This window comes from Dendronephthya gigantea, unplaced genomic scaffold (assembly GCF_004324835.1).
Source record: "Dendronephthya gigantea isolate DGI-Jeju-01 unplaced genomic scaffold, DenGig_1.0 000028F, whole genome shotgun sequence".
Lineage (NCBI taxonomy): Eukaryota > Metazoa > Cnidaria > Anthozoa > Malacalcyonacea > Nephtheidae > Dendronephthya > Dendronephthya gigantea.
In genome coordinates, this window is record NW_021163038.1 from 1201948 (window position 1) to 1224709 (window position 22762).

General features: G+C 37.6%; 3 protein-coding genes and 1 long non-coding RNA gene across 7 annotated transcripts; 2 read left to right on the forward strand and 2 right to left on the reverse strand.

Annotated features, from left to right (window-relative positions):
* The first annotated feature begins 1594 nt into the window (after positions 1–1594).
* Positions 1595–4315, forward strand: LOC114523716. Its single transcript, XR_003687050.1, has 2 exons — positions 1595–1791; positions 4071–4315. It is a non-coding gene; the product is annotated as an uncharacterized LOC114523716 (long non-coding RNA).
* Positions 4316–4385: 70 nt separating this feature from the next.
* LOC114523715 (squamous cell carcinoma antigen recognized by T-cells 3-like) lies at positions 4386–11804 on the reverse strand. 2 transcript variants are annotated; one of them, XM_028544730.1, is made up of 26 exons: positions 11590–11804; positions 11311–11437; positions 10809–10913; positions 10520–10644; positions 10247–10306; positions 10117–10160; positions 9935–9996; positions 9664–9791; positions 9277–9432; positions 9054–9192; positions 8816–8926; positions 8548–8610; positions 8360–8418; positions 8135–8241; positions 7694–7806; positions 7516–7592; positions 7289–7420; positions 7013–7079; positions 6845–6920; positions 6651–6732; positions 6260–6343; positions 6058–6162; positions 5834–5923; positions 5569–5652; positions 5362–5495; positions 4386–4991 (listed from the first exon to the last, which is right to left on the reverse strand). In XM_028544730.1, exons 1-26 carry the CDS (start codon positions 11764–11766, stop codon positions 4844–4846), a joined length of 2655 nt encoding a protein of 884 aa, XP_028400531.1. In that variant the 5' UTR covers positions 11767–11804; the 3' UTR covers positions 4386–4843. The 2 variants fall into 2 exon arrangements, with proteins under 2 accessions (XP_028400531.1, XP_028400530.1); XM_028544729.1 differs by having other exon boundaries at positions 4386–4994.
* Positions 11805–12011: 207 nt separating this feature from the next.
* Positions 12012–17577, forward strand: LOC114523710. 3 transcript variants are annotated; one of them, XM_028544723.1, is made up of 6 exons: positions 12012–12211; positions 14371–14821; positions 15091–16272; positions 16422–16508; positions 16647–16679; positions 16792–17577. In XM_028544723.1, the coding sequence occupies exons 1-6, from the start codon at positions 12059–12061 to the stop codon at positions 16824–16826; spliced, it is 1941 nt and encodes a 646-aa protein (XP_028400524.1). In that variant the 5' UTR covers positions 12012–12058; the 3' UTR covers positions 16827–17577. The 3 variants fall into 3 exon arrangements, with proteins under 3 accessions (XP_028400524.1, XP_028400526.1, XP_028400525.1); XM_028544725.1 differs by lacking the exon at positions 12012–12211 and adding an exon at positions 12218–12624; XM_028544724.1 differs by lacking the exon at positions 12012–12211 and adding an exon at positions 12787–13008.
* Positions 17578–17864: 287 nt separating this feature from the next.
* Positions 17865–20264, reverse strand: LOC114523663. The gene has a single exon (XM_028544656.1). It carries the CDS (start codon positions 20251–20253, stop codon positions 18112–18114), a length of 2142 nt encoding a protein of 713 aa, XP_028400457.1. The 5' UTR covers positions 20254–20264; the 3' UTR covers positions 17865–18111.
* Between the last annotated feature and the right edge of the window lie 2498 nt (positions 20265–22762).

The window sequence follows — 22762 nt, forward strand, 5'->3', positions numbered from 1 at the left end:
TGAGAGGACAGTTGATCTGCTATAGAGTCAGCATAAATAAAGTTAGTTTAATTAAGTTTTCTTTCTATAGTAACACTTGGATCAATAAGAGATGATCCTTACTGGACCACTAGGAAGAACAGTTTAGAACTGATGGAGCTATCCAGTATAAATAAAGTTAGTTTAGTTTAGGTTTCCTCCTGTAGTAACACTGGATCAATAAGAGATGATCCTTACTGGACCTCTAGGAAGAACAGTTTAGAACTGATGGAGCTATCCAGTATAAATAAAGTTAGTTTAGTTTAGGTTTCCTCCTATAGTAACACTGGATCAATAAGAGATGATCCTTACTGGACCTCTAGGAAGAACAGTTTAGAACTGATGGAGCTATCCAGTATAAATAAAGTTAGTTTAGTTTAGGTTTCCTCCTGTAGTAACACTGGATCAATAAGAGATGATCCTTATTGGACCTCTAGGAAGAACAGTTTAGAACTGATAGAGCTATCCAGTATATATATATGTTAATTTAGTTCTTTCTCTATAAGAACGTCAAACATGATTAAAAACGTTAAAATTTCAAAAATCTTCCATAGAAATCGTTTCTCAAGGAAGAACAATTTAGAATTGATTGATCTGTCCTGAATAAAAAATTAAGCTTAGTTTATGTTCCCTCTCATAAGTATAACAATGAAAAATATCGCTAAAGTGACAATCAGTTAAGGGGCAAAAGTAGTGACAGTTGTGTTTAATGAAATGCTTTCCCAAGGTTCGCCACCTGCATTCGTGTCGGAAAAATCATTGTTTGCGTTTTTGTAAATATCCTGGAATGGCAAAGGCGAGTTAAAATATTGAAAAGGGTTATTGATCTATAGTGTTACTACGTGAGGAAACCTAAACTAAACTAACTTTATTTATACTCGATAGCTCTATCAGTTCTAAACTGTTCTTTCTAGAGGACCAGTAAGGATCATCTCTTATTGATCCAGTGTTGCTACAGGAGGAAACCTAAACTAAACCAACTTTATTTATACTGGATAGCTCTATCAGTTCTAAACTCTTCTTCCTAAAGGTCCAGTAAGGATCATCTCTTATTGATCCAGTGTTGCTACAGGAGGAAACCTAAACTAAACCAACTTTATTTATACTGGATAGCTCTATCAGTTCTAAACTCTTCTTCCTAAAGGTCCAGTAAGGATCATCTCTTATTGATCCAGTGTCACTATAAAGGAGAAAACCTAAACTAAACTAACTTTATTTATAGTGGATAGCTCTATCAGTTCTATCAGTTATTCCTAAAGCAAAGGTCAAAGTAAGGTTCACCACGCATTGATCCGGATTTGAACAAAATGCTCCCACTTAAACTAAATATTTTTTAAAACGCGCTATATGCCAAGGAAAAAATTAAAAGTTGCATATCTCTAATAACTCTACCCACTCTTACAATATATTTACTTTAGTGAACCACTTCAAATCTAAAATATTAATGAAAATGAGGTGTAAAATTAATAAAAACGATCCTGTATATTAGATGAACAAACACACTCATTAAGATATGTTGCTAATGGCATTGTTTACTCAGTGGTTATTAACATAAATCGACTATAAAACGGCTCTGCTGTGCAGTTTTTGCCATTGAAAAGTGTGTCTAGTCTTTGCTGAAGTATTCCGAGAGGTTAAAACGAAGAATTCAAGATGAAAAGTGCTGTTTTCCTGATGGTTTTTGCTGTCCTTTTGGCGACGAGCCTCATCCACGAAAGTGAAGCGTTTGCTGCTGGCGGTGGAGCATTTGGGAAAAAGCGAAATTTGATTGAGGTAAAAATGTACTAAAATGTTCAAAATTGCTTTCTCACGAAAAAGAATTAACAGGAAATATATTTACGAGTTCTTTTTTCCCCCGACAAAGTATTTATATACGTTAAGCTCACGTTAAGCTTTCAAAAACATTTCAAATATTGAAAATACACCAAAGCAAATTAAAAACCTTTTTGGTATTTCAACATGTTTGCAGTTTGACATTCTATTTCGCTTGACAAAACACAAGGAAAATGATCTTTTAGTCGACCGAATAACAAGCTGCGTTAAATATTCCTGCGGGCCGTAGGTGTGGAATCACTCCCTGGCCAAAATGACTAAATTTCGACAGCATGAGCATCTCATATTTCATCGTATGCAATTCACCTCATCGAGATTGTTGTCTTACGACAAATATGGAAACTTTATTTGCATCAAACGGATGTCGAAACACCTCGTGCACGGATTTTTCATACATAAAACGATTTAAATAGGCAATGTTAAAATCCGTTGATGAAAATTTGAGAAACCCTTCGTGAGTTTATTGTAGGACACAGCGAGACGTCATCATGTCTACAATTCGACTTGCTACGATTCTAATCGTCTTTGTGGTAAAATTGTTTTGCTCTTTTACACCGTGTCCGCATGTCTCTCGTATATTAAAAATAAATAATTAAAATGATATAGGCGACTGGATTGCAGCAACTTTAGAAGACCATAAAACAAATGTGTAATTTCTTTCTTAATTATAAAGTTTAATCTGAGCGAAGGTCATTTTATTTATACTGCGTAGCTCTATCAGTTCCAACTTTTCTACCTATAGAAGTTCGGTAGGGATCATCTATTAATGATTCAGCATTACTACAGGTAGAAATCTAAACTAAACTAACTCTATTTATACTGGATAGCTCTATCAGTTCTAAACTGTTCTTCCTAGAGGTCCAGTATAAGGATCATCTCTTTTTGATCAAGTGTTAAATTAACTTTATTTATACTGGATAGTTCTAGAGGTCCAGACCTCCTAGAGGTCCAGTAAAAAAATAATCTCTTTTTGACCGAGTGTTACAACAGGAGGAAACCTAAACTAAACTAACTTTATACTAGATATAGCTCTATCAGTTCTAAACTGTTCTTCCTAGAGGTCATGCAAGGATCATCTCTTATTGATCCAGTGTTACTACACGAGGAAACCTAAACTATCTTTACTGATATACTGGATAGCTCTATCGGTTCTTAACTGTTGAATAAAGTTCGCAGGGACTAGTTTTTAGAAACGTGGTAATCAATATTTTACTAAAGTTTCGGTAACATTAATGGGGTGACATTACTCTTTGAACAGCTGAAAATTCGCCTAAATCTATATTTAATTTGACTCTTCATTATCACCGCCGGAAATTAAAACAACCCGGAAACAAATATATATACGTTTTAGATTAAGCATCTTGCAATATTAAAAACATCACATCAATAGTCGCTGTATTCAATATTCATATAAACATTCAAATATTTATTTATGCGAGGAAAACTAGCAGACTGTTTTCGAAAAAGTGTGTACACACAAAGACCGTGAAATAATTAATCTTGGATGGCGATTAACATTCTGTCGGCCGTTTTTAGGCAGAGTTACTTTAATTTCAGTTCATTAGAGAACTTTTAATTGCAAAGGAAGCAAAGTCTGATAATATACTGATATAAAGTTTCTTATATCGCAAAAGTATACAAATACAGATAACGATTTTTCTTTTCCGAAACACAAAATCAAAGTGATTCGTGATTACGGCAAGCAGGTGCTTTCTTTATGAAGTCGAACGTATAGCGACAAAGAAAAATCGTTGAAAACATTTGACAAGATTATTCGTATCTCCGGAAGGATTATGGATTCATAGTTAAAATTAAGCATATCTATGTTTACGTGAACGTATTTTATCCATATATAGTTTTCACAAAATACAAACACATGCCCAGTTTAAATTGTAAGTTTTTTTTTTAAAACATTGGCTTACTCAGAGGTTTACATGCAGGCAGGCAGGAAGAGTTCATCTCTTGTCGATCCAGTAAAAATACCTGAACTAAACTAAGCTTTTTCACTGGATAGCTCTACAGCTCCAAATTGTTCCTTCATCAAATCACGCATCTAGGTGTTTTCAAAACACCGCCTTCTGGACGATGTATTTCAGCTTATACTATCCTTTGATGCACCGGCTTACAAAAGATGCTGAACTCGTAGGTGGCGCGGTAACATAATATCAGTGCGTGGATTATTAAATTCTAATTTCCAAATCGTATTTTTTTATTAACAGAGGTCCGGCGCAGATGACGGCCTTCGCGAGTTGTGTGAAATGGCAAGTGGGGTATGCCGAAAATACTTGTTGAAGAAAAAGAGAAACGAATAGAGAAGACGACAAGTTTGCCTGAACTAGTTTAAAATATTCTATAATTTAAAAAAGCTCGATTGTTGGAAAGCGAATGTGGAGCGAAATGAAATATTGTAAATTATAAAATAATTTATTGTGTAATGAAAATAAAAATGTATGCCTTAAAAATGCTACAGATGAATATTTTCTTATTGCGAAAAGAGCATGTTGATATCTATCGACAGGTCGCCATCTTTTAAGCTTTTAGTGAATCGTGCCTTTGTTGGCAAAATAGGACGTCATGTGTGAAACAAAGCTCCCCAAAAGAAAGCCAGTTTTTAATACACTGATATGATAAACAAACACTTTACAATTATCTTTTTTAGGGATTAAAAATTTGCAAAAAACCGCTATCGGCTTCTAAAATTTAGAAGCCGGCTCTGTTTAAAGAATTACGTGAACAGATATACACGAATATCTCACGCGCATGCTCAAATAAGCATCCAAATCATCGTATTATCAGTCAACAGCGGGAGACATTCCTTCCGTCTTATTGTTAAAACGCTATATTAGGCACTTTACTACTTTGTAGTTGTTACCCCCCCCCTGCTCATACATATATACATAGTGGTACGCACATTTTTCCGGCGGGGAATACATCATAAAACGCAACATTTTTCACATAACTATTTTAACACGGTAAAAAGAGTACCTTGGGTTTATTTGAACATCTTTCTGAAGTCGTCGTTACTTAGTGCTGGTTTGGGATTTTCCTCCTCGTTTGGCGATGGCTGAGATGTGTCCACGTGAGGTGCTTTCTTCAGGGCCCTGGGTACAAATTGTACCTGGGTCCGAGCTCGGCCAGGTCTGCTGTAACAACACCAAATAAGGAAATGACTGATTTATACTGGATAGCTTTATCAGTTCTAAACTGTTCCAGTAAGGATCATCTCTTATTGATCCAGTGTTGAAAGATCTGTACCAATCTTTGACTATGGTAGAGTCAAACTGGAAACACTCTTCTCACAGGTGACTGAGGTGAAATTAAAATCAGACAACTGCATATTACAGGAATCAAACCTCAGTTACAGAGATGAAAGACACATGTTCTAACCACTGTGTTTGGTAGAGTCAAACTGGAAGCACTCTTCTCACATGAGATCAAATTATAATCAGCCACAAAGATGTATACGAAACACTATGTAACAACGAATCTATAATGATATTGACTATTTACCTTCCTTCAGGGCGAAATACTCGGCTTTCGTGTTCTTGTCGTTGTTTTTTCGGAGGATTAGAAAGCGCGACATTAATGACGCGATTGTTAAGCGTGGATTGATCTTGTTTCAGAACTGCGGCGGCGGCACCCGCCTAAAAAAAGACAAAATTGTCAAAGGGCATCCTCTCCACGTAAATGACATCATCTACTTCCACGATATCTCACCTCATCCTCGTATTCGACGTAAGCATAGCCTTTAGACTTGCCTGACCGGTTGGTAACCAGTCGAACTTGTTTCACCTTGCCATGCTAAAAAAACACGATACCATGAAATCTCCTGGAAAAAAAAAAACAAAATCAGTGTTCAACTCCCAAACAAGGTTTGGTAACACATTCTCATGTGATACACCTCCCTTCCCCCCGTCCGCCCCTCATCGTTCGTTGCAGGCAATCAATTTTTCAAATTGATACATGAAAAATTGATACATACCACTTTAAAGACATCCTCAATTTCGGAGCTCTTCAACTCAAAAGGAAGATTGGTGACGAAGACTGTACACTTATCCAGCGAGGTTGGGAACTACAGGGACATCAACATGAAGAAATATAACATTTGCGCAATCGAGCCGCTGTGCTAAACGATTACAGTAAAAGGTGGTATCTGGTGCCCGCACACACCTGAAACTTTTGGCCAACTCTTGTTTTTGTACTCACCCTGAAAGTCGTTGGATTCTGAGTTTTGTCCACGCACGGAGACACAAACATGGGCCTTCCACATAATTCCTGTCTGTCAATAGCCAAAGCAGCCGAGATTGAACTCTATATTGAATAATTGTAAGCATACTTTACTTCAAGATAGCTTCCAATTGATCGTGTGAACGGGTCTGATATACCCACATCGCATTTTTACACCCACCTGATTTTTAAATTCGACATAAGCATAACCTTTGGATTTTCCCTGCAGGTTTCGAACCAAACGTATCTCGTTAATTTCTCCCAGCTTCGAAAAAGAAGAAATAAAAATGTTTAACGGAGTTCGTCATGTGAAGATCTGCATTTTGTCTGACGGTTTACAATGACGACGTTCCTGAGTTTACAGTTGAAAATGTGCATTGGTAATCCCAAGTTGAAATGTTTTGCAGCAAGTATCACGATATACAACTCAGTGTTATTAGTTTCCTTTGAATATTTCTACCAAATACTTTGAAACTTAGGATGCAAATTGCCAACTCGCAAGAGGTTTGACAGTGCATAATCGGGCCTTATACTTAAAAAGCGAAATACAAAGTCTCACAGAATTTACTTACAGGAGAAAATGTACTTTTTAATTGTTCCTCGTCGACTGTGAAAGTCAAATTACTAACGAAGACCGTTTGAGGATCTTTGGACCTAAAAACAAAGACAGAACTACAGTATACTGGAAAAACTCGTGTACTTGCTTGGAAGAATACGACGACTCTTCTACCGTTTCCTGGCAGAATTTTTCGTCCTAGTTTCTAACCTGTCATGAACTTTCTCCACAGGAGCTTCTTTCAAGTCTTTCTCATTGGGTTTTGTGAATTCCTCCCCTTTCGACACTGGATAAAACGAAGAGAAATTGTCACATCTCGGTGAAGCGATATGCCTTCGATTTTCCACTGAACAAAATCGGGACAAAATCAATAATTACCAAAAGGTCGCTTTGTTTCTGGTTCAGAGACCTCCCTGTCTTTGCCAGCTTCATCATCTTTCTCGTGCTGCAAAAAAAAGAGATAATTTTCCAGTTGTACTCGAAATGAACTTTTACAGGTGAAATTATTCGGAATCTTTTCTTGTAGAAACATCATCATGTAACGTCAGTTTCCACAGGTTCTTTCCAGGCAAGACTGGAAGCACTCGCATACAACTGAAGTAAAATTAAGATGATATAACTAAAGATTACGAGAATTTGAAGCTTTTGGCAAACCTTTCGTTTGGTTTTTCCAACTTTTGATTTCATCTCGGCTTTTTTCTGAGCTCGTTTTTCAGCCTTTGCTTGTTCCTTCTTTGTGTTTGCTTCCTGTTCAGCCAAACGAGCCACCTCAGCTTTCTCGTATTCCTGGTTAAATACAATAAATCGATCATCAAGCGATCATGACTGTTTATTAAAACGTTGGAACAACATTTAACCAAAACAAAATCTTTGTAACAAACCCTTGTCTTTTGTTCCCAAACTCGTTTCAACCTCGTTGAACACTTGTTCATGGCTGAGTCCAGATCTTCTAGGGAACCTGGATGGGATACAAGTGTACTATCACTTCAATGTTATTATCATATATAGCCCTTATTATCATCATATACCCAATAATAACCACGCTAACCACATACATACCTTCATCCTTCTCAAACTTCTGAAACAGTTCGCACAATAATTCTGGTTTATCATTGGACGTTTGAATCGCTCTGATAAAAACTTTTCTGCATCCGACATTGTCGTTGACCTGCCTAAACATTGTGTAAGATGAAAATCATAAATATAACTATTGCTGAAGAAACGAAGGGTGGTTCTTATAGAGACTAGCCATCCACCATTTCCTCCTGTAGTAACACTGGATCAATAGGAGATGATCCTCACTGGATCTCTAGGAAGAACAGTTTAGAACTGATAGAACTATTCAGTATAAATAAAGTTAGTTTAGTTTAGGTTTCCTCCTGTAGTAACACTGGATCAATAAGAGATGATCCTCACTGGATCTATTTGAAGAACAGATTAGAACCGATAAAACTATCTAGTATAAACAAAGTTAAAAAGTTTAAAGCTGATAAAGCCAACCTTAACAATCGAATATATTCCAGCCAATACTCGGCCTCACGATTATGATGCGGCATAACTGAATCCCATATTCTTTTTGCTTCTGATATATTCTTCAGTTTTGTTGCCTGTAAGCATGAAACACAACATAAACAGTTCAATATCAGAGGTTTTAAATGAAGACTGATTGAGATCTATCAGCAAGCGAGAACTAATTCAACTAAATGCAAATTTTCTTCAGCTCACCTCAACGTAAGCTTTATGTCTTAATATCAGAGCCTGGGAATCGGCATCTCGACCAAAATCTAATACGAACAAGAAGCTAGAGTCAGAATGCTTTTCAATTATTTAAAATATTAAGAATAAAAGAAGAGAAAGAAGTCTACTTCATCAGATATCAACAGTTGTATATTTTGAGTGCATTTTTAACATACTTCTCTCTAGGTATTCTAAGCCATCTTTATAGGCTTTCTTTAAATCATCCTTTTCTTGGCATTCTAAATACGAAATTTATCAAACCGTTCTCTCAATGGTTGTCAAAATGTCTGAAAATCAAGTGAACTTCAAAAATACCAACTTTTAATCGGGTTTATATTAAACTGCAGGCAATTTTCAAGCTCCAAAAATGGTCTTAGGAGAAAAGTGCACGAGGGCAAAAAATGAACAAAAAATCTCGCATTTCCCGACATTTCAAATACCGACCTATTTCCCAGTCTCCCACACGTCTTCGCAGATATTCCAAGAAACAACACCAAAGTGAGGCTGAATCTTGGGCAGTGGACGACAGTGATGACAGACCTCGTTCGAGAGTTTCTAGAAACAATCAAGAGTGCACGGTAAGTCGGTAAACATTTTAGCATTACCATCCTAACTGACTTCAATTCTCAAAGAATTACATTTTCCATAAATATGCCGCAATATATTTTATTGCAAGTCGTACCTTGGACCTTTTCTGGGTTCTGCCCGGTCCGTTCCAAAGCCCTCAAGTAGTTACACCACAATCCCACGACCCAAGGGCAGTTTCTGGTCGCTCGTTCGTGTACTGGTAAAACAACGTCAGCGATGTTCAGTTTGGTGTCCTAAAGACGTGAACAACCACACAGATAGAAATAAAAAAATTCTTTTCCCAGCAGTAAATCAATCAATCTGGTCATCTGGCTTACCATGTAACTGGTATATTCTATCCAAAATTCATAGTTGAGACAGTTATCGACAATTGCTCTCTCGTAGAGGCACTGCACCCGAGCCAAGTCACCGCCTTTCATTTCAAAGGCAATATACGAGCGATATTCATCAAGTTTGGGTGAAGTTGCTGATGCCTAAACAAATTATAATTTTGCACTGAGAATTCTTCATTAGTTTTGAACTGAGCTAAGTTCAGTAGGATGAGGTAACTGGAGTAAAGCGAGTCAGACAGGTTATGAGCTGGAATGATTTATGTTGTGAGAAATTCAGGCCTTATTTCAACCCCCCTTTTAACATTCTCATTCAAGATAAACAATCAGGGGGGAGAGAATATCTACAGCATAAATGATATCTAAAGTATTTACCAATGCCTCTTCATAGGGCAGACACGTCTCAAGTTTCGCTTCTGCTTTGTTGAAACCTCGCGTGACATACTCAAGCACTTCCTCGTCCCCAAGCCACTGCTCATACTCACGAAACACAGCCTGCATTCCTGTGGAATAAATAAAGTGTTTCAAATTCATCACGTCTTTTTATTCTTAATTTCTACTTGGTGCTGGTATTTGGTTCTTAGAACATAAATAAAAAATTAGTCTATAGCTAAAATTATCCATACAAAACTGATTTCAGAATTACCAATCAATGGAACGGAGATTTCTCTCCTAAAAATGCTCTTCACTTTTTCCTTTTGTCGCTCTCTAAAAATAGACAATACCACCATAAAACTCAAGTTTCATGAGTTTCCAAATGGTGATGTGGTCACAGCTGGTTTAGAACGACAGGACTCATACAGGTTTAGAAAACAATCCAGTACTTACAATTTCTGTTGAACTTGCGGCAAGTCTGAACCTGCAGCCATTGTCTACATGAAGAAATTGAATCTGCAAGTTGCAACTATAAAATATGATTGTGGATCTAAATGTGTATGAAATGGACAATGCACGGTACCTGGTAAGAATCATATAAGGCCATTTCAAATTCCCTGTATCCATCCCAAATGGAAACACCCTGTGAAACATCAGGTATTGATATGTACTTATATACTTTTCAAATCAATTTGCCATAAATATGCTAGAAGCACATGCTTATAATATTTAAAATTCTGCCTCATGCTGAAAAATATCACCATCATTGAAAGTTTATTGCCAGTTAACGGTGTAATACATCAATCACAATAAGTATATTCTCAATGAATAATAATATTATGGAGTAAAAATGAACCTCAGTTAAATGTAAACCAACAGAAGTTATGGCTCTTTCAAATACAGCTCTTGCATCCTCTAAACCGTCCTCTCCTTCCATGTTATCCAACACATATTGACAATATTCTGTCCAGATTTTCACAGCTGAAAGAAGCAGTTAGAAGATCAGATAAGTGAGGCTTTAAATGAACTGAGACAGGCAGATTTGTATATATATATATATATATATATATATATATATATATATATATATATATATATATATATATATATATATATATATATATATATATATGAAATTTACATACATTGATAATCCTTTACAGCTTTCTCAAACAGTTCACGGATGTATTTCTTTTGTTCAGTTATGCAGGCCAATGGCAGTTCATCTTGAATCCATTCCAGCCATAATTCTATACATTTAGAGAATATCTAAGATAAGTTGCCCTTGGGCTTCTGGTGATGGATCTGAAAGAATGGCTCTGGGATGATTGAAATTAGAAATTATTCTGAGATTGGTCGCTCATGTGGTAGGAATGACGGTATATACAGGTATATAGGTAACCTGATATACAGGGTACCCAGGAACGCATGGTATGATCGAGTGACCTTTATTCTGGTTGACACATGGTTGGAATGATGGTATACAATAAATTAAATTAGCCTAGATTTTTGGCTTCCAGATTATCCCAGAGCTTTTGTTTCCTCGCCAGAGAAAATTAGCAAATCGGGGAATCGCTTTGCAACCCCACACTCACTGCTAATAACATGTGATCACTATTGTTTATCTATTGCTACTATATTTATCACCTGCAGTTAGAGGGAAGATCTTGCTCATCGTCTCTCTTGCCTGTCTGGTTCTATCCAAGTCTCCAATATCCCTCAAGGCTTTGATCAGTTTGAGATGGCTTTCATAATGAAATGGCGAGTTTTCCAACTGTTATAAAAAGAAAGATCACTCAAACGGGCTGTGATATACACATATATCATGCGACATACTGATGATTCTTCTTCAATAACAAACCCAACCCACGTGGTAAAAGACGTTTTTATAACGTTTTACAACGGGACTTACTAAACTTGACTTACAAACTGTCTTAGAGCTGTTATTTCTTCGCCCTCCGCCTTCTCGTCGTCGCTAGAATCGTCAGAATCATCTGAATTATCTTCCATTTCATCTTCCTGCTCGAATTCGGGAAGATTTGCGTCCGATCGGGATGATTTCCCTTCTGCTGTTGTAGAACAATCCATTTCATCGTCCGCCATATTGGATCCGACAAAATCCACTTACCCCCATCCCCAGATGCGCACAAACCATAAATTTATGGCTTAAGAAAATGATTTGGATTTTTATTCGCATATTTACACAAACCAGAGTAAGACAATCTTTTAAATGATATTATCAATCAAAGCACAAAAGTCTGTTTATTTCGACCGAAATGAAAATCAATACCATCCCTACCCTTCTAAGTAGTGTTCAGCCATCGCCTTGGCAATGCCCCTTCCCGCGTGTTTATTTCATTTTGAAAGAAAAACAAAGTTATGGCGGAAAAAAATTATGGACGATTCACAACAGCCTGACTTAAACCGCTCGGAAAACGAAGAAGACGAAGCGATAGCTCAAAGCCTTGCTGCAGCGCTATGCGAGGACGATGTAGAGAAATTTCTCCAGCTTTATGACGAAATTCCGACGAGTGTTTCGCGTGAAAGGGTGAGCAATATTTTTACGCGAATGTTTGAGATTCTTGTTTTGCGAGCTTTCCCCTGAGGGACCTGATGCATGTATAAATAGGGCCAGTATAATAAAGTGATGTAGGATTGCAGTTGTTGCATAAGATAACAAAGAGTCTCATTGACTGCCGGTCAGTCCGCGACATCGCGAGAGGATTAAATTTAACAACGTGGTATTGAATTACAAAGACCCGCGATTTGTGTTTCTATGGATTTGCTGTGCCACGCGAAAACTTTCAACATAAGTTTACTAACAATTTCCCAGCTATGAATTAATAAGTTCTCGTTTGCACCGAAGCTAACAAACTACCGGTACCAGATTAACCAACGGTTACGGCGTAGCGATCGCCAGTACATGGGAATCAAAACTTATGTTTTGCATTTTGCACACAGGTAAAATTACGCTTCTTTTTACGGAGGCGTTTTGACGTATTACTGTAAAAAAATGTGGAACTTTCCAGCCGATCTAAAATTGGCATTTCACCGTCTGCTACCGGCTCTTAGCGAGGGAGGGAAAGCGTAGTGATATTATCAAAAGTACACGTAAGACACGAATTTATTATTTATAACATGCAATTGATCTTTCTAAACGGTTACGAGACGAGGTAGACAGCGATATGAAATAGCCATCGATACGATGTCGAACCGTCTTCGAAATTCATCCAACGTTCACCTTTGAATGAAACGGTGCTTGTTCTAAGGACTTCAGGTTAAAGCCGACGGAGTATGGCCTCGGAGGAAGACAGTTTGTTTCAAAATCAAGCCGGTGTTTCATGGGTTTGTACAATACGAAGTTTGTTTGTAAGTTTAATCGCGCGCAATTTTGTTTCCAACAAACGCGTGAAGTTTGCTTGAAATGATTACGTAACATTCGACGTGAATTACATCAAAATGTAGCCTTCCTTTTCCCCGGGGAGCGATTTGCGAATTCTGTGATGTTTTTTTCAAATTTTTACAGTGTTTTTTTGTTTTTATTTCATATCTAAACAGCCTGGTATAAATTGTAGCGTTTAAACTGCAGTTTCTTCCCTCGCTTCTATCAACATATGGCTACGAAGTGTGTACTTAGGTCTTTGTTCAATACAGCAACCCGTTTAGATGTTATTTACTTCACGTCTTTCGTTCGCTTTCTTGCCTATATCGCTTTTTCGAAAGACTATTGGTTTAAGTCTAGCAGGTCTATTTTATTTAACAGAAAAAAAAGATTTCCTGTTTACTAAACGAAGCAATTTATATTCAGTCGCGTTACAATATTGAAAAATACTTTCCTTTTCAAATATTGTTTTAACTACCTAAAGCCCCCGACAGCGTTAGACAGTTATTAGACCGTATTTGATTGTTTCTGGTTTACAGTTTTAAGCCGGAAACAAATCCCGCTGATGATTTTAAAAGAAATATAAACTCCGATATATTGAAGGTCTTTGTTCCCCCGTTATTATATAATAATAATTTAATGTTTCCTAGTCTGGCTTGCAACAGTTTCCTAGTCTGGCTTGAAATAATGTGATAAAAGTATTTTGTAATAATAATTGTTGTGCAATAACTTTGCTATTGAAATGGTTGACTTAATGAAAAGGTTTTTTACTTTTTAATTTCTTTGTGTGGCTGGTAGTCTGTTTCAAATCAATGAAGCATTTTATTCCAATTGAAGGCCATTCATGATCACTACATTTGATATTGAAAACTGTAATTTCACTAAATCATTTAGTTTAGTAAACATAATCCAGCTTTCCTCAAGAATTGCTTGTGGTATGTCCATGTTCCGGTCAACTTTACATGATAAACCGAGATCTACTGGATGTGGTTTCATAGTTCAGATAATATAGTTTTCAAAGCTTGCCACAATGCAAGCTAATGGGTCCTTAAGAAACATGGACATTCAATTGCTAACAGCACTTATGGCACTACCTGCCTAATTTTAGACATTTTACTCATCTGTTGAAAGATAGCCACATTAGCATCAGATATGTCCAATCCATTAGCTCATAATGCACTCAAAAGTGTGCTATTTTTGTATTTTACTCTATTTTTGTGTCAGACTTTACTCTTTACTTGACAGTTGAAGAGCTTATTGAGTTGTTGCATATATTAATTTATTTTATTTTTATTTTAAGTAATTCCTTTCTGATGCTCTTTCAGCTTGGTAACATAAAGGAAATGGCAAGACAGCTGGCAGCATTAACAAGAAACACAAGAAATCGACACAGCCCAATTGCAGTCAAAGACTCAACATATCTCGGAATCAACCACACTCTTCAGACGACTACACTGACCCTAAATGGACAGCTGAACACACCTGATTTCAGTGCATTTAAAACCCCTCCAGAGGGGCACACCCCTGTCGATCAGAACCACTTTGATTACGATGATGATACTTTGAAAAAGTTTCAAATAACACATAACATTTCATTATCCTTATGTGATAAACAGTTGAATGACTCAGGCATTGAGAATGTTGAACTGATGGATGTGGAGCATTGCTCGAAACATAACAACATTGAAGCAATTAAGACTAACGATGATGATGAACCAATTAAGACTAATGAAGATGATGCCTTTGAGTACCACACTCCACCTACAGAATTCCAAGGTATTTGAACCCACAGCAAATATAGTTTACACATAGAAACCGGCAAATGTTGATGTAAATATTCAAGACAAAGTAATTTTTTATCTTATGCTAAATGATTAGATTCATCAATAGGTACAAGCATATGGATGATTGAGGGAAGAAACTACTTCATATTGTCTATACGTATTTCAGTTTTTTTTTGGATAATGCCAGACAGCTAGACCTGAGCAGTTTTAGTATAATGGGGCTTGCCAGTTATTCATTTTGTGATTTGGGTTTCCCTCTAGATGCCAGTGTTAAGGATGGCAGTGTTGTCCCACCATTCGGCTTCCCGCCAAAATCCGATGAACTTATCAATTCTGTCATCGAATTGCTCTCAAAAACCGCCGAGGATTATGAAGCAACTGCCGACGTTTGCCCGTCGGGAGAAAACGAAGAGATTTCACGCGATGGAAATGAAGAAAAAAGCAAAGAAAACGAAGAACTATTTGAGCCTAAGCAAAACAATCACCAGGTAGGCAAAGGTCCCGAGGTGATCCCGGAAAAGGATGGTTTGGACTTGGACCCCGATGTGAAAGTAAATCTTGAACGAGGGAGTTCAGAAAAAGACAGTCTAGATGGCTCTCCTCATAGCCGTAGAAGTTTCATTCAGGAGGAAGATGATTCAGGCATTTCCATGGTAGATGAAAGCGACATAGTGCAGGAAGCAACGATGACAAATGGTCATCATTTTGAGGCGAAAAAAGAGTGCAAATTTCAAGTTGAAAACGACAAAAAGGACGTGAATGAATTGCTGGAAGGAAGCCATGACGATGCACAAAACAAGAGGACAGACACCAGCACACGAGCAGAGAAAAAGACGTGTAATTCTGAGCCTGAATCAAAAGATACTAAATCTAATCAAAATTATGGCAAATTGAACGAGGCCGATGGCAAATATACACGTTCTAACGAGGAGCAGGAGATGAAGTGTAAGAAATCAAACAGTTTTGAGAACGAACAAGACTCCACCGTGGGTTGGCAAACTAGCCATAAACGAATGAGTAGAAAGCGACAGGAAAAAGAATACGAAAGAATGCAATATGGTAACGATAATAATTGTACGGAAAATAGGGTAAATCCTAGAGAAACGACCTCCAGAAGGTCTAGCGGGAAAAATAAAGGGAGACTGGAAAAGTCTGATGAATACAGTAGGACGGCAGATAAACACAGTGATGATAGAGGAAGAGAGAAAGGCGCTTGGACCAGCAAACGTGGCGATGAGAATGATTTTCACGAGAGTCCTAAACGCTCTGGACGCCGTGGGCCCTTGGCTTCTAGGAAATCTGAAAGTAAATATGCAAAGAATGCTGGTCGAGAGAGGAACGGAGACAAGCATACTGGGAAAACTGAAAGCGGTGCTCAGAATGCAAAGCCAGCACCGAGTGTGTTTTCCTACAGAGATGCGCTTCTGAAAGTCGGCTCCAAAGGTGAGAAGTCGCATTAAAATACTTGCCCTAAGTTCGATTGATCCTCCAGGTCTGAAAGTGATAGATTTTTTTATCGTTCCTTGATGAGTAATAGGTTTTGCATCACTCCTTTTCATACAAGGAAACCCTCTAAACGGTTTTTCTTTTAGTTCAAAGTGCAAAGGACCCAACACAGGCCAATTCTAAAACGGACAAAGTGTTCAACTTTGAATCCGCAGTGAGTTACTTATCAGCAGGTATGTGGAGATAAAAATTTGAACGAAACATGATTGGTACAATTTGGTTACAATTTCCACTACAAATTACCTCACGGACTATCAAAATATACTCGAATTTCACTTGTATGAACAATTGTTTTTTATTTTTTCGTTTAGTTTGGACGAGCGTCGATAATTTACACAAAAAAGGTGAGAGTAATGCGTACAGTCGCCCGGTTGGGTGTATAGTCGATGGATGTGGTCAGTCACTTCGTTGTTTTCGAAAGGAAACTTACATGAAACAAAACCTATTTTCTTTTAGATCCCTCCAAAGTCTACATCTACAATGGTGAATAATTGGAATAACGAAGATTTTGAAAACGGACTCCCCAAATTTATTTTGAACAGAGCTATTAATGTGTGCAGAAAAGATTAAATTATTATGAACTAATCAAAAATAACGGCATAAAAATTAAAGATAGATATTTTTCTTAATATCTCCAAGAGGTTAACAGAGTAAAACCTTGTCAAAAATTTCCAGATTTACGAAGATTTTCATCTTTATATAAAAGGTTGAAATTGTTAATGATGATTCAATTTGCTCCTCGCATTGGTCAAAAGCGAAGGGTATTTAGTCTATAGATCTTCAAACGGTACTTCAGCAAACCAAGAATTGTATTTCAAAGTAACTTGATTATTTTTCAAAGATATTTACCTTTATAGTTGATTAAACTTTCAAATTGCAGAATCTACCGTCCAGCTTGCCAAAGAAAGTCGGGAAAAGGTTCGTTTAGGACCTTCCATGAACCACTATTTGTACAACTTACTGGAGGTGGAAATCAACCTACAGTTTTCATAGAATATGAAGATTTTTCAGTCAGCCTTGGACCAGCATTTCCCAGCCAAAACAAACCAAACCTTTTCCCGTCTAATTTGACAAGGTTTCTGTATGTTTCTGTCCAAGCACTAAGCCTATAGCAATGGGTACAGAAAAGATGTTACTAACAGGGCCTAAGGCTTAACTTATATTAGATTGCAATGTTTGTCTAGTTTAACCTAAATATACGATGTTATTTAATTGTATCTTCAGAATGCAAATAGTAATATAAATTACATAGATAAATTATATCTATTTTTCAAAATATCTGTGTGTGTGTTGTGTTTATAAAACTCATGCATGGTCCAGTTATGAATGAGGGTTAATCAAGAGAAACTCTGGCAGGTAGTTTTACAAAACCACCACTGATTTCTAGTGAAATTGCTCAGCATATTAGATGGTCAGAAAATAATCAGAAAAGTTACAAACGATTGAAACTTCAAATTTTAACTTTTTTACTTCAAAGCTACATTTACAGCAAATTCTATAAGAATAAAAAAACATAAAACTAATTTCCACTACAACTTTTCAAAGGCAGGTCACCATCATGAAAAATTCCCATTTCAATGATCTAGTTTATTCACATATATATTTGTTCTGGGAAATTTAACTGAGAGGTTTCATTACATAAGAACTATGCTAATGAAAAAATAAAACCTTGTGTAAAAACTTTTATGTGTTTGAGTTTGTTCTCTGATATATTTAAAGCAACTGAAATCCTTAAAAAACAACTGTAAGTGCACATGCGGTAGCTTCAAATTCATCTCAGCATCTCTTTTGCGACTTGGGTGACAAGCCAACAAGTGCTCCTGTACAGTCGGAAAGTCGTCTTTTTAAATGACTGCACGTAGACTCGCATTCCTCAATCTTTTTCGTCACCTTAATTTGCTCATCATTGAGTTCTAACAGTTTAATTTTTATCGCTTCTTCAGAACTCTGTAGTTTGCAAACTTCCTCCTGTAGCTTTTGAATCTCCTCTAGTAACTGCTTCGTCTTAGATCGTATGTTCTCGATGAAGGCTTTCGAAGAACTTATCTCAAGATCTAACTTTACCTTTGAGTCTCTCAAACCTTGCATTGTTGTTTGAGTTGAATCCACTTTTGCCGTGTCCCCAGTTATAACATCTTTGAGAAGGCTTTGGAACTTTTCTGAAACATCTGGCTCTGATAGCAACTTTATGAGTAACACAGGAGTAACGCTGATTCCCCTACAAGCCGCAGTTTCCTTTGGTGGAGGTGTTTTTGGTGGTTCATCAAGGGGTGTTTGTGGAGTTTGTTCACCTTGCTCTGGGCTGGTGCTGCTATCAGGTGGAGTTGGTAGATCTATATTTTGATTTACGCTTTCAGGATCAAATCTTTCTACAAATACTTCATTGTCACTGACATCTGCTTGTCGTAAAGCCTCAGCAAGTATGTTCAATCTGGGTGGATTACTCTCGACTAATGTATCTGGTCTTGGAACCTGATCAGATTCTGCTGATAGATCATTGCTTGCATGATCTTCTGTGGTTGTGGAATCAGAACTCTCCATGGATTGACTAAGGCTTAGACAAAGGTCAATTTGTTTCTCGATTACAATCTCCTCCTGGTCACAGGTTTCATTTAACAAGTCGTTATCACAACTAGCACTCTCCTGATTGGTGCTTAACGATGCAATGTCATCGCTAGATTGGCTTTGAGCATCATTCAGATGTAGCGGATCATCGCCATTATCAGGGTTCGTCAGAACCACTTTTTCTTGTTCAACAATTGGCGCACTTCCAAGATTTTCCGTGAAGGACTGATCATCTGGTATCAGAGAAGCACTTTGCTCCAAAGATGTGTTGTTATTACTGGAATTAACACACGAACCATTACAACAACTGGTCCCTTGTTGAAACTTGCCACAACTTGGCTGTTCCACTTTACTCCGAAATGCATTATTGTGATGCTCACAACAACACTCATCCTTCTCTGAGTCAGAGAACATCTCCATTTTAACAACGGGTACCTCACAATTTGAATATTTATACGCCTCGATCATTGCCGCAAACTCCTGGTTGCCGCTTTTCAAAGCGACCAGAATCGGCGTCTCGTAGTTGTTATTAGAAAGAGTTAGATCAAATCCCTCTATCGCATTTAAAACCAAATTCAAACCAGAAGTAACTGTCTCGTTCCTGCAACTGGCAGCTAGATGCCAAATGGTTTGTCCTTGGCAATCCTTGAGGGAAAAACCATTGTGTATGAACTCCCTGCATAACTTCTGTTGCTTCGATAAAGCGACCAATCGCTCACAGAGAATCTTGAACAGTGTTTGGTGGTACTGCACCAACCTGGGACATGTATCAATGTTCTCCAGCAACAGTTTAAGACAAAGTGAGAAAGGGCTGTCCCGCTGAACATAGTCGTAGCGTAAAAGCAACTGTGGGCATTTGCTTGTGAAGATATTAAGAACCTTAGAAAAAACTTGGATGATATTACCCAAGGAGTACCTCCGACCACGCCCAATTCTGGGGTCCACAGCCCGTTCGTGGGCCTGACAAGCCACTAGTCTATGTAAGGCAGTCTCTCCTTGCTTGTTAGTCACTTCAACGTCGAAATCCTGATCGATCAACCATTGCAACGCGAATAGTTTTCCATATACGGCCGCCCAGTGGACAAGAGGGAACCGAAAATACTTTGCGTTGTCCGCGATGTCGCTGTCTCTGTTCCATCCGGACGCTAGTTCCTTTCGGACGCATTCTTTAAACCGGTCGAACGTCTTCGGGTCGTTTCTCTTGCTTAAAACGAGCGAAAGCAGCATCTCATGATGCGTAAAAGCACAGTCTTCCTCGCAGAATATCGTATGGCCCTCTTTAGCGCCAAACATCTTAGATCTCTTTGTAAAAAGTCGTTTATTCCTCGTATGTTTTGATTCAAACATGTTCATCGCATGCAAGATGGCGGTCAAAGATCACGCTGTTTGTACGCACGCGCAAACCAGTCATACAGGGGGGGGGTTGTGCGAAGGAGTGCCAAACAATGCACACCGTACTTGCCCCCTCCCCGCATACAAATCCTGCCCTATATAGGGTAGACTATTTCGACGATATTACCGCTATATGAAAACCGCATGTTTCACTCCATATCAAGATTCACGTGTAGTTTCAGCCGGATGTTATTTCACTTTCCCGCCATTTATTATAATTTATGCATGGTTTTGTGAATTCTGGGAAATTTAGTTACATACGGTGCGCGTGGCTGTCTGCAGTGGAAATTAGCCTGGGGCCCGAACCCTTGGTTAACATTTACACAAGTTTTTTAAACGCCTGTTTAGATAACAAAGTTGATTCTTACGTTTTTACATAAATATTTTCTGGATCAATTGAAGTGTCTTTGTGACTGAAGTTTTGAAACAACAGCGCTGCCTGGCTTTGCACAACTGGCCTCTTTGGATACCTACGGTCGATATATACGGTCGATACCTACTTCGATATATGCTAAAAAAGTGCACAATGTCCCTTTCGAGATGCTGGAAATAAATACATATCTATTTCAACCACTTTGGTACTATTTAAACATTTGGATACCTACGGTCGATATACAGTATATACGGTCGATACCTACTTCGATATATGCTAAAAAAGTGCACAATTTCCCTTTCAGCAAGCTGGAAATAAATACTTATCTTTTTCAACCACTTTGGTACTATTTAAAACATTAAAAACCGCAACCTAGGTTTTGGCATTTTTTCAACCTTATATTAATTTAATATATAGTATTTCAGAAGTCTGTATCTTTCGCATGTTGAATGATCTTAGTCAAAAAAGATTGTACTTGGGAATAAAAGCTAAAGCTTTTCAACGCTACTAAAGTTTTGGTTGAAAATCATGATCAATTAATCAAAGGAAAATGATTCAACTAGTCCTAATATGATAATATCAGCCGCGCCAAGCACATGGACTAACCTCCCTTGCACGGCTTGGTAAATTGAGCACCCAATATCACAATGAATTATTAATTTATTATTGTTGTTGTTGTATACATATTTCATATATAGATATTCTCGTAACTCGAAAGTGACAGTTATATGAGTGACCTCAAATGATCTTATAAATAACTCAGGGCGTACCGGATCTTCGGATTGCATATTTTGTATAATTTGTATTCTATCAATTTATATATAGTACTAGTTAATTAACCCTTATCTGCTAACTTTACTCACACAACTTTGCGCAAAATGTAAAGGTTCCCACATGGATCAGTTCGGGGTCCTAGATAGATAATATCGCAAATTCATATAGGTCTCTTTTTATCATGTTTTGAGGCTGGGTTTCATTTCAAGATGCTAATCTTAAAACTGAAATCTTAAAAAGAGATGATACGCACAGTCTTCCTACTACGAAATCATCTACATATCATCATCTATCATAATTGATATAATCACATATTGATTGAAAAGCGTCAATCTGGCATGGAATCGCAGTAATTCGTTTAATTGCTGGCAAAATTTCAGGTCACGTCTCTCTACCTTGAAAGTCAAATTCTGCGACAATTTTTTTCGCAAGATGCGCGTATATGCATGCACGTCACTTGGACGGTTTTCAAAATATGTTATCGTCTGTTGTATTGGTTTGCCCATAGACAATCCAAAAGACAATCCAAAAGTCTTTTGGATTGTCTATGGTTTGCCCTATGACCTTCAAAGCTTGACTTCCACTTTTTCATTGAACGAAGCAAGTTTTTTTGCCTTGGACAATTCAGTTTTGTTCCAAAATGGTTGTGCTTGCATGCTTGAAGGGTCTCTGAGGCAATGAAGTTACCAAGGACCGCGGAGCGTTTTTCGTATTGCTGGGGCTCGGAACGCGCGCCTGCTAGGAGAGTCCGGGAAAATTTTGAAATATAGGTCGCTGAAATCGCCACAAATGCCTCTCAATTTAAGGATTAATGGAAAATAATAGATAGTATGTAAAGTTTCCAGCATGTTTGGCGCTCATAACAAACATTAAACAATATAACCTTGCTTTGGTTATGATGTCAAATATTTTGAAATGGATAACCACGCTGTTTTAATGGTCAAATGCTTGCCCTATGTAAAGTTTCCAGCATGTTTGGCGCTTGTATTGCCTGTGAATTTGAGCGAACTAAAAAATATTCGAAATTAAAGACTAATTACGGAAAAATTATTGGTGGGGCTAAAGCCCAGCGAGCCACCCTGCTCCGCAGTCCCTGACCCTGGTTACAAAGTCTAAAGTTATCGCTTTATCTAATCCCGTTGTCCCTTTAAATCAAGCCTAGCTCAGTCTAAGCGGGCAAGAGGGTTTTTTTTTTGATTCGTAAAAACAAACTTGATAGCTATTGATGTTATAATGTCGATATTCTTTTTAACTAACAAGCCGGTTTTCAATAGAGTTGTACTGGTGGAATTGTAAATTGACCGTCCGTACTGAACAAATCGC

Excerpts from the sequence above, each read along its gene's own strand:
- LOC114523715 (XM_028544729.1), bottom strand. The coding sequence starts at position 11,766 with ATGGCGGACGATGAAATGGATTGTTCTACAACAGCAGAAGGGAAATCA. Across the intron at positions 6,921-7,012 it reads AGAAACAAAGCGACCTTTTG|TGTCGAAAGGGGAGGAATTC; the intron begins GTAATTATTGAT and ends CGTTTTATCCAG. Across the intron at positions 6,733-6,844 it reads GTGGAGAAAGTTCATGACAG|GTCCAAAGATCCTCAAACGG; the intron begins GTTAGAAACTAG and ends CTTTGTTTTTAG.
- LOC114523710 (XM_028544723.1), top strand. The coding sequence starts at position 12,059 with ATGGACGATTCACAACAGCCTGACTTAAACCGCTCGGAAAACGAAGAA. Across the intron at positions 16,273-16,421 it reads TCTGAAAGTCGGCTCCAAAG|TTCAAAGTGCAAAGGACCCA; the intron begins GTGAGAAGTCGC and ends TTTTTCTTTTAG. Across the intron at positions 16,680-16,791 it reads CGATAATTTACACAAAAAAG|ATCCCTCCAAAGTCTACATC; the intron begins GTGAGAGTAATG and ends ATTTTCTTTTAG.
- LOC114523663 (XM_028544656.1), bottom strand. The coding sequence starts at position 20,253 with ATGAACATGTTTGAATCAAAACATACGAGGAATAAACGACTTTTTACA.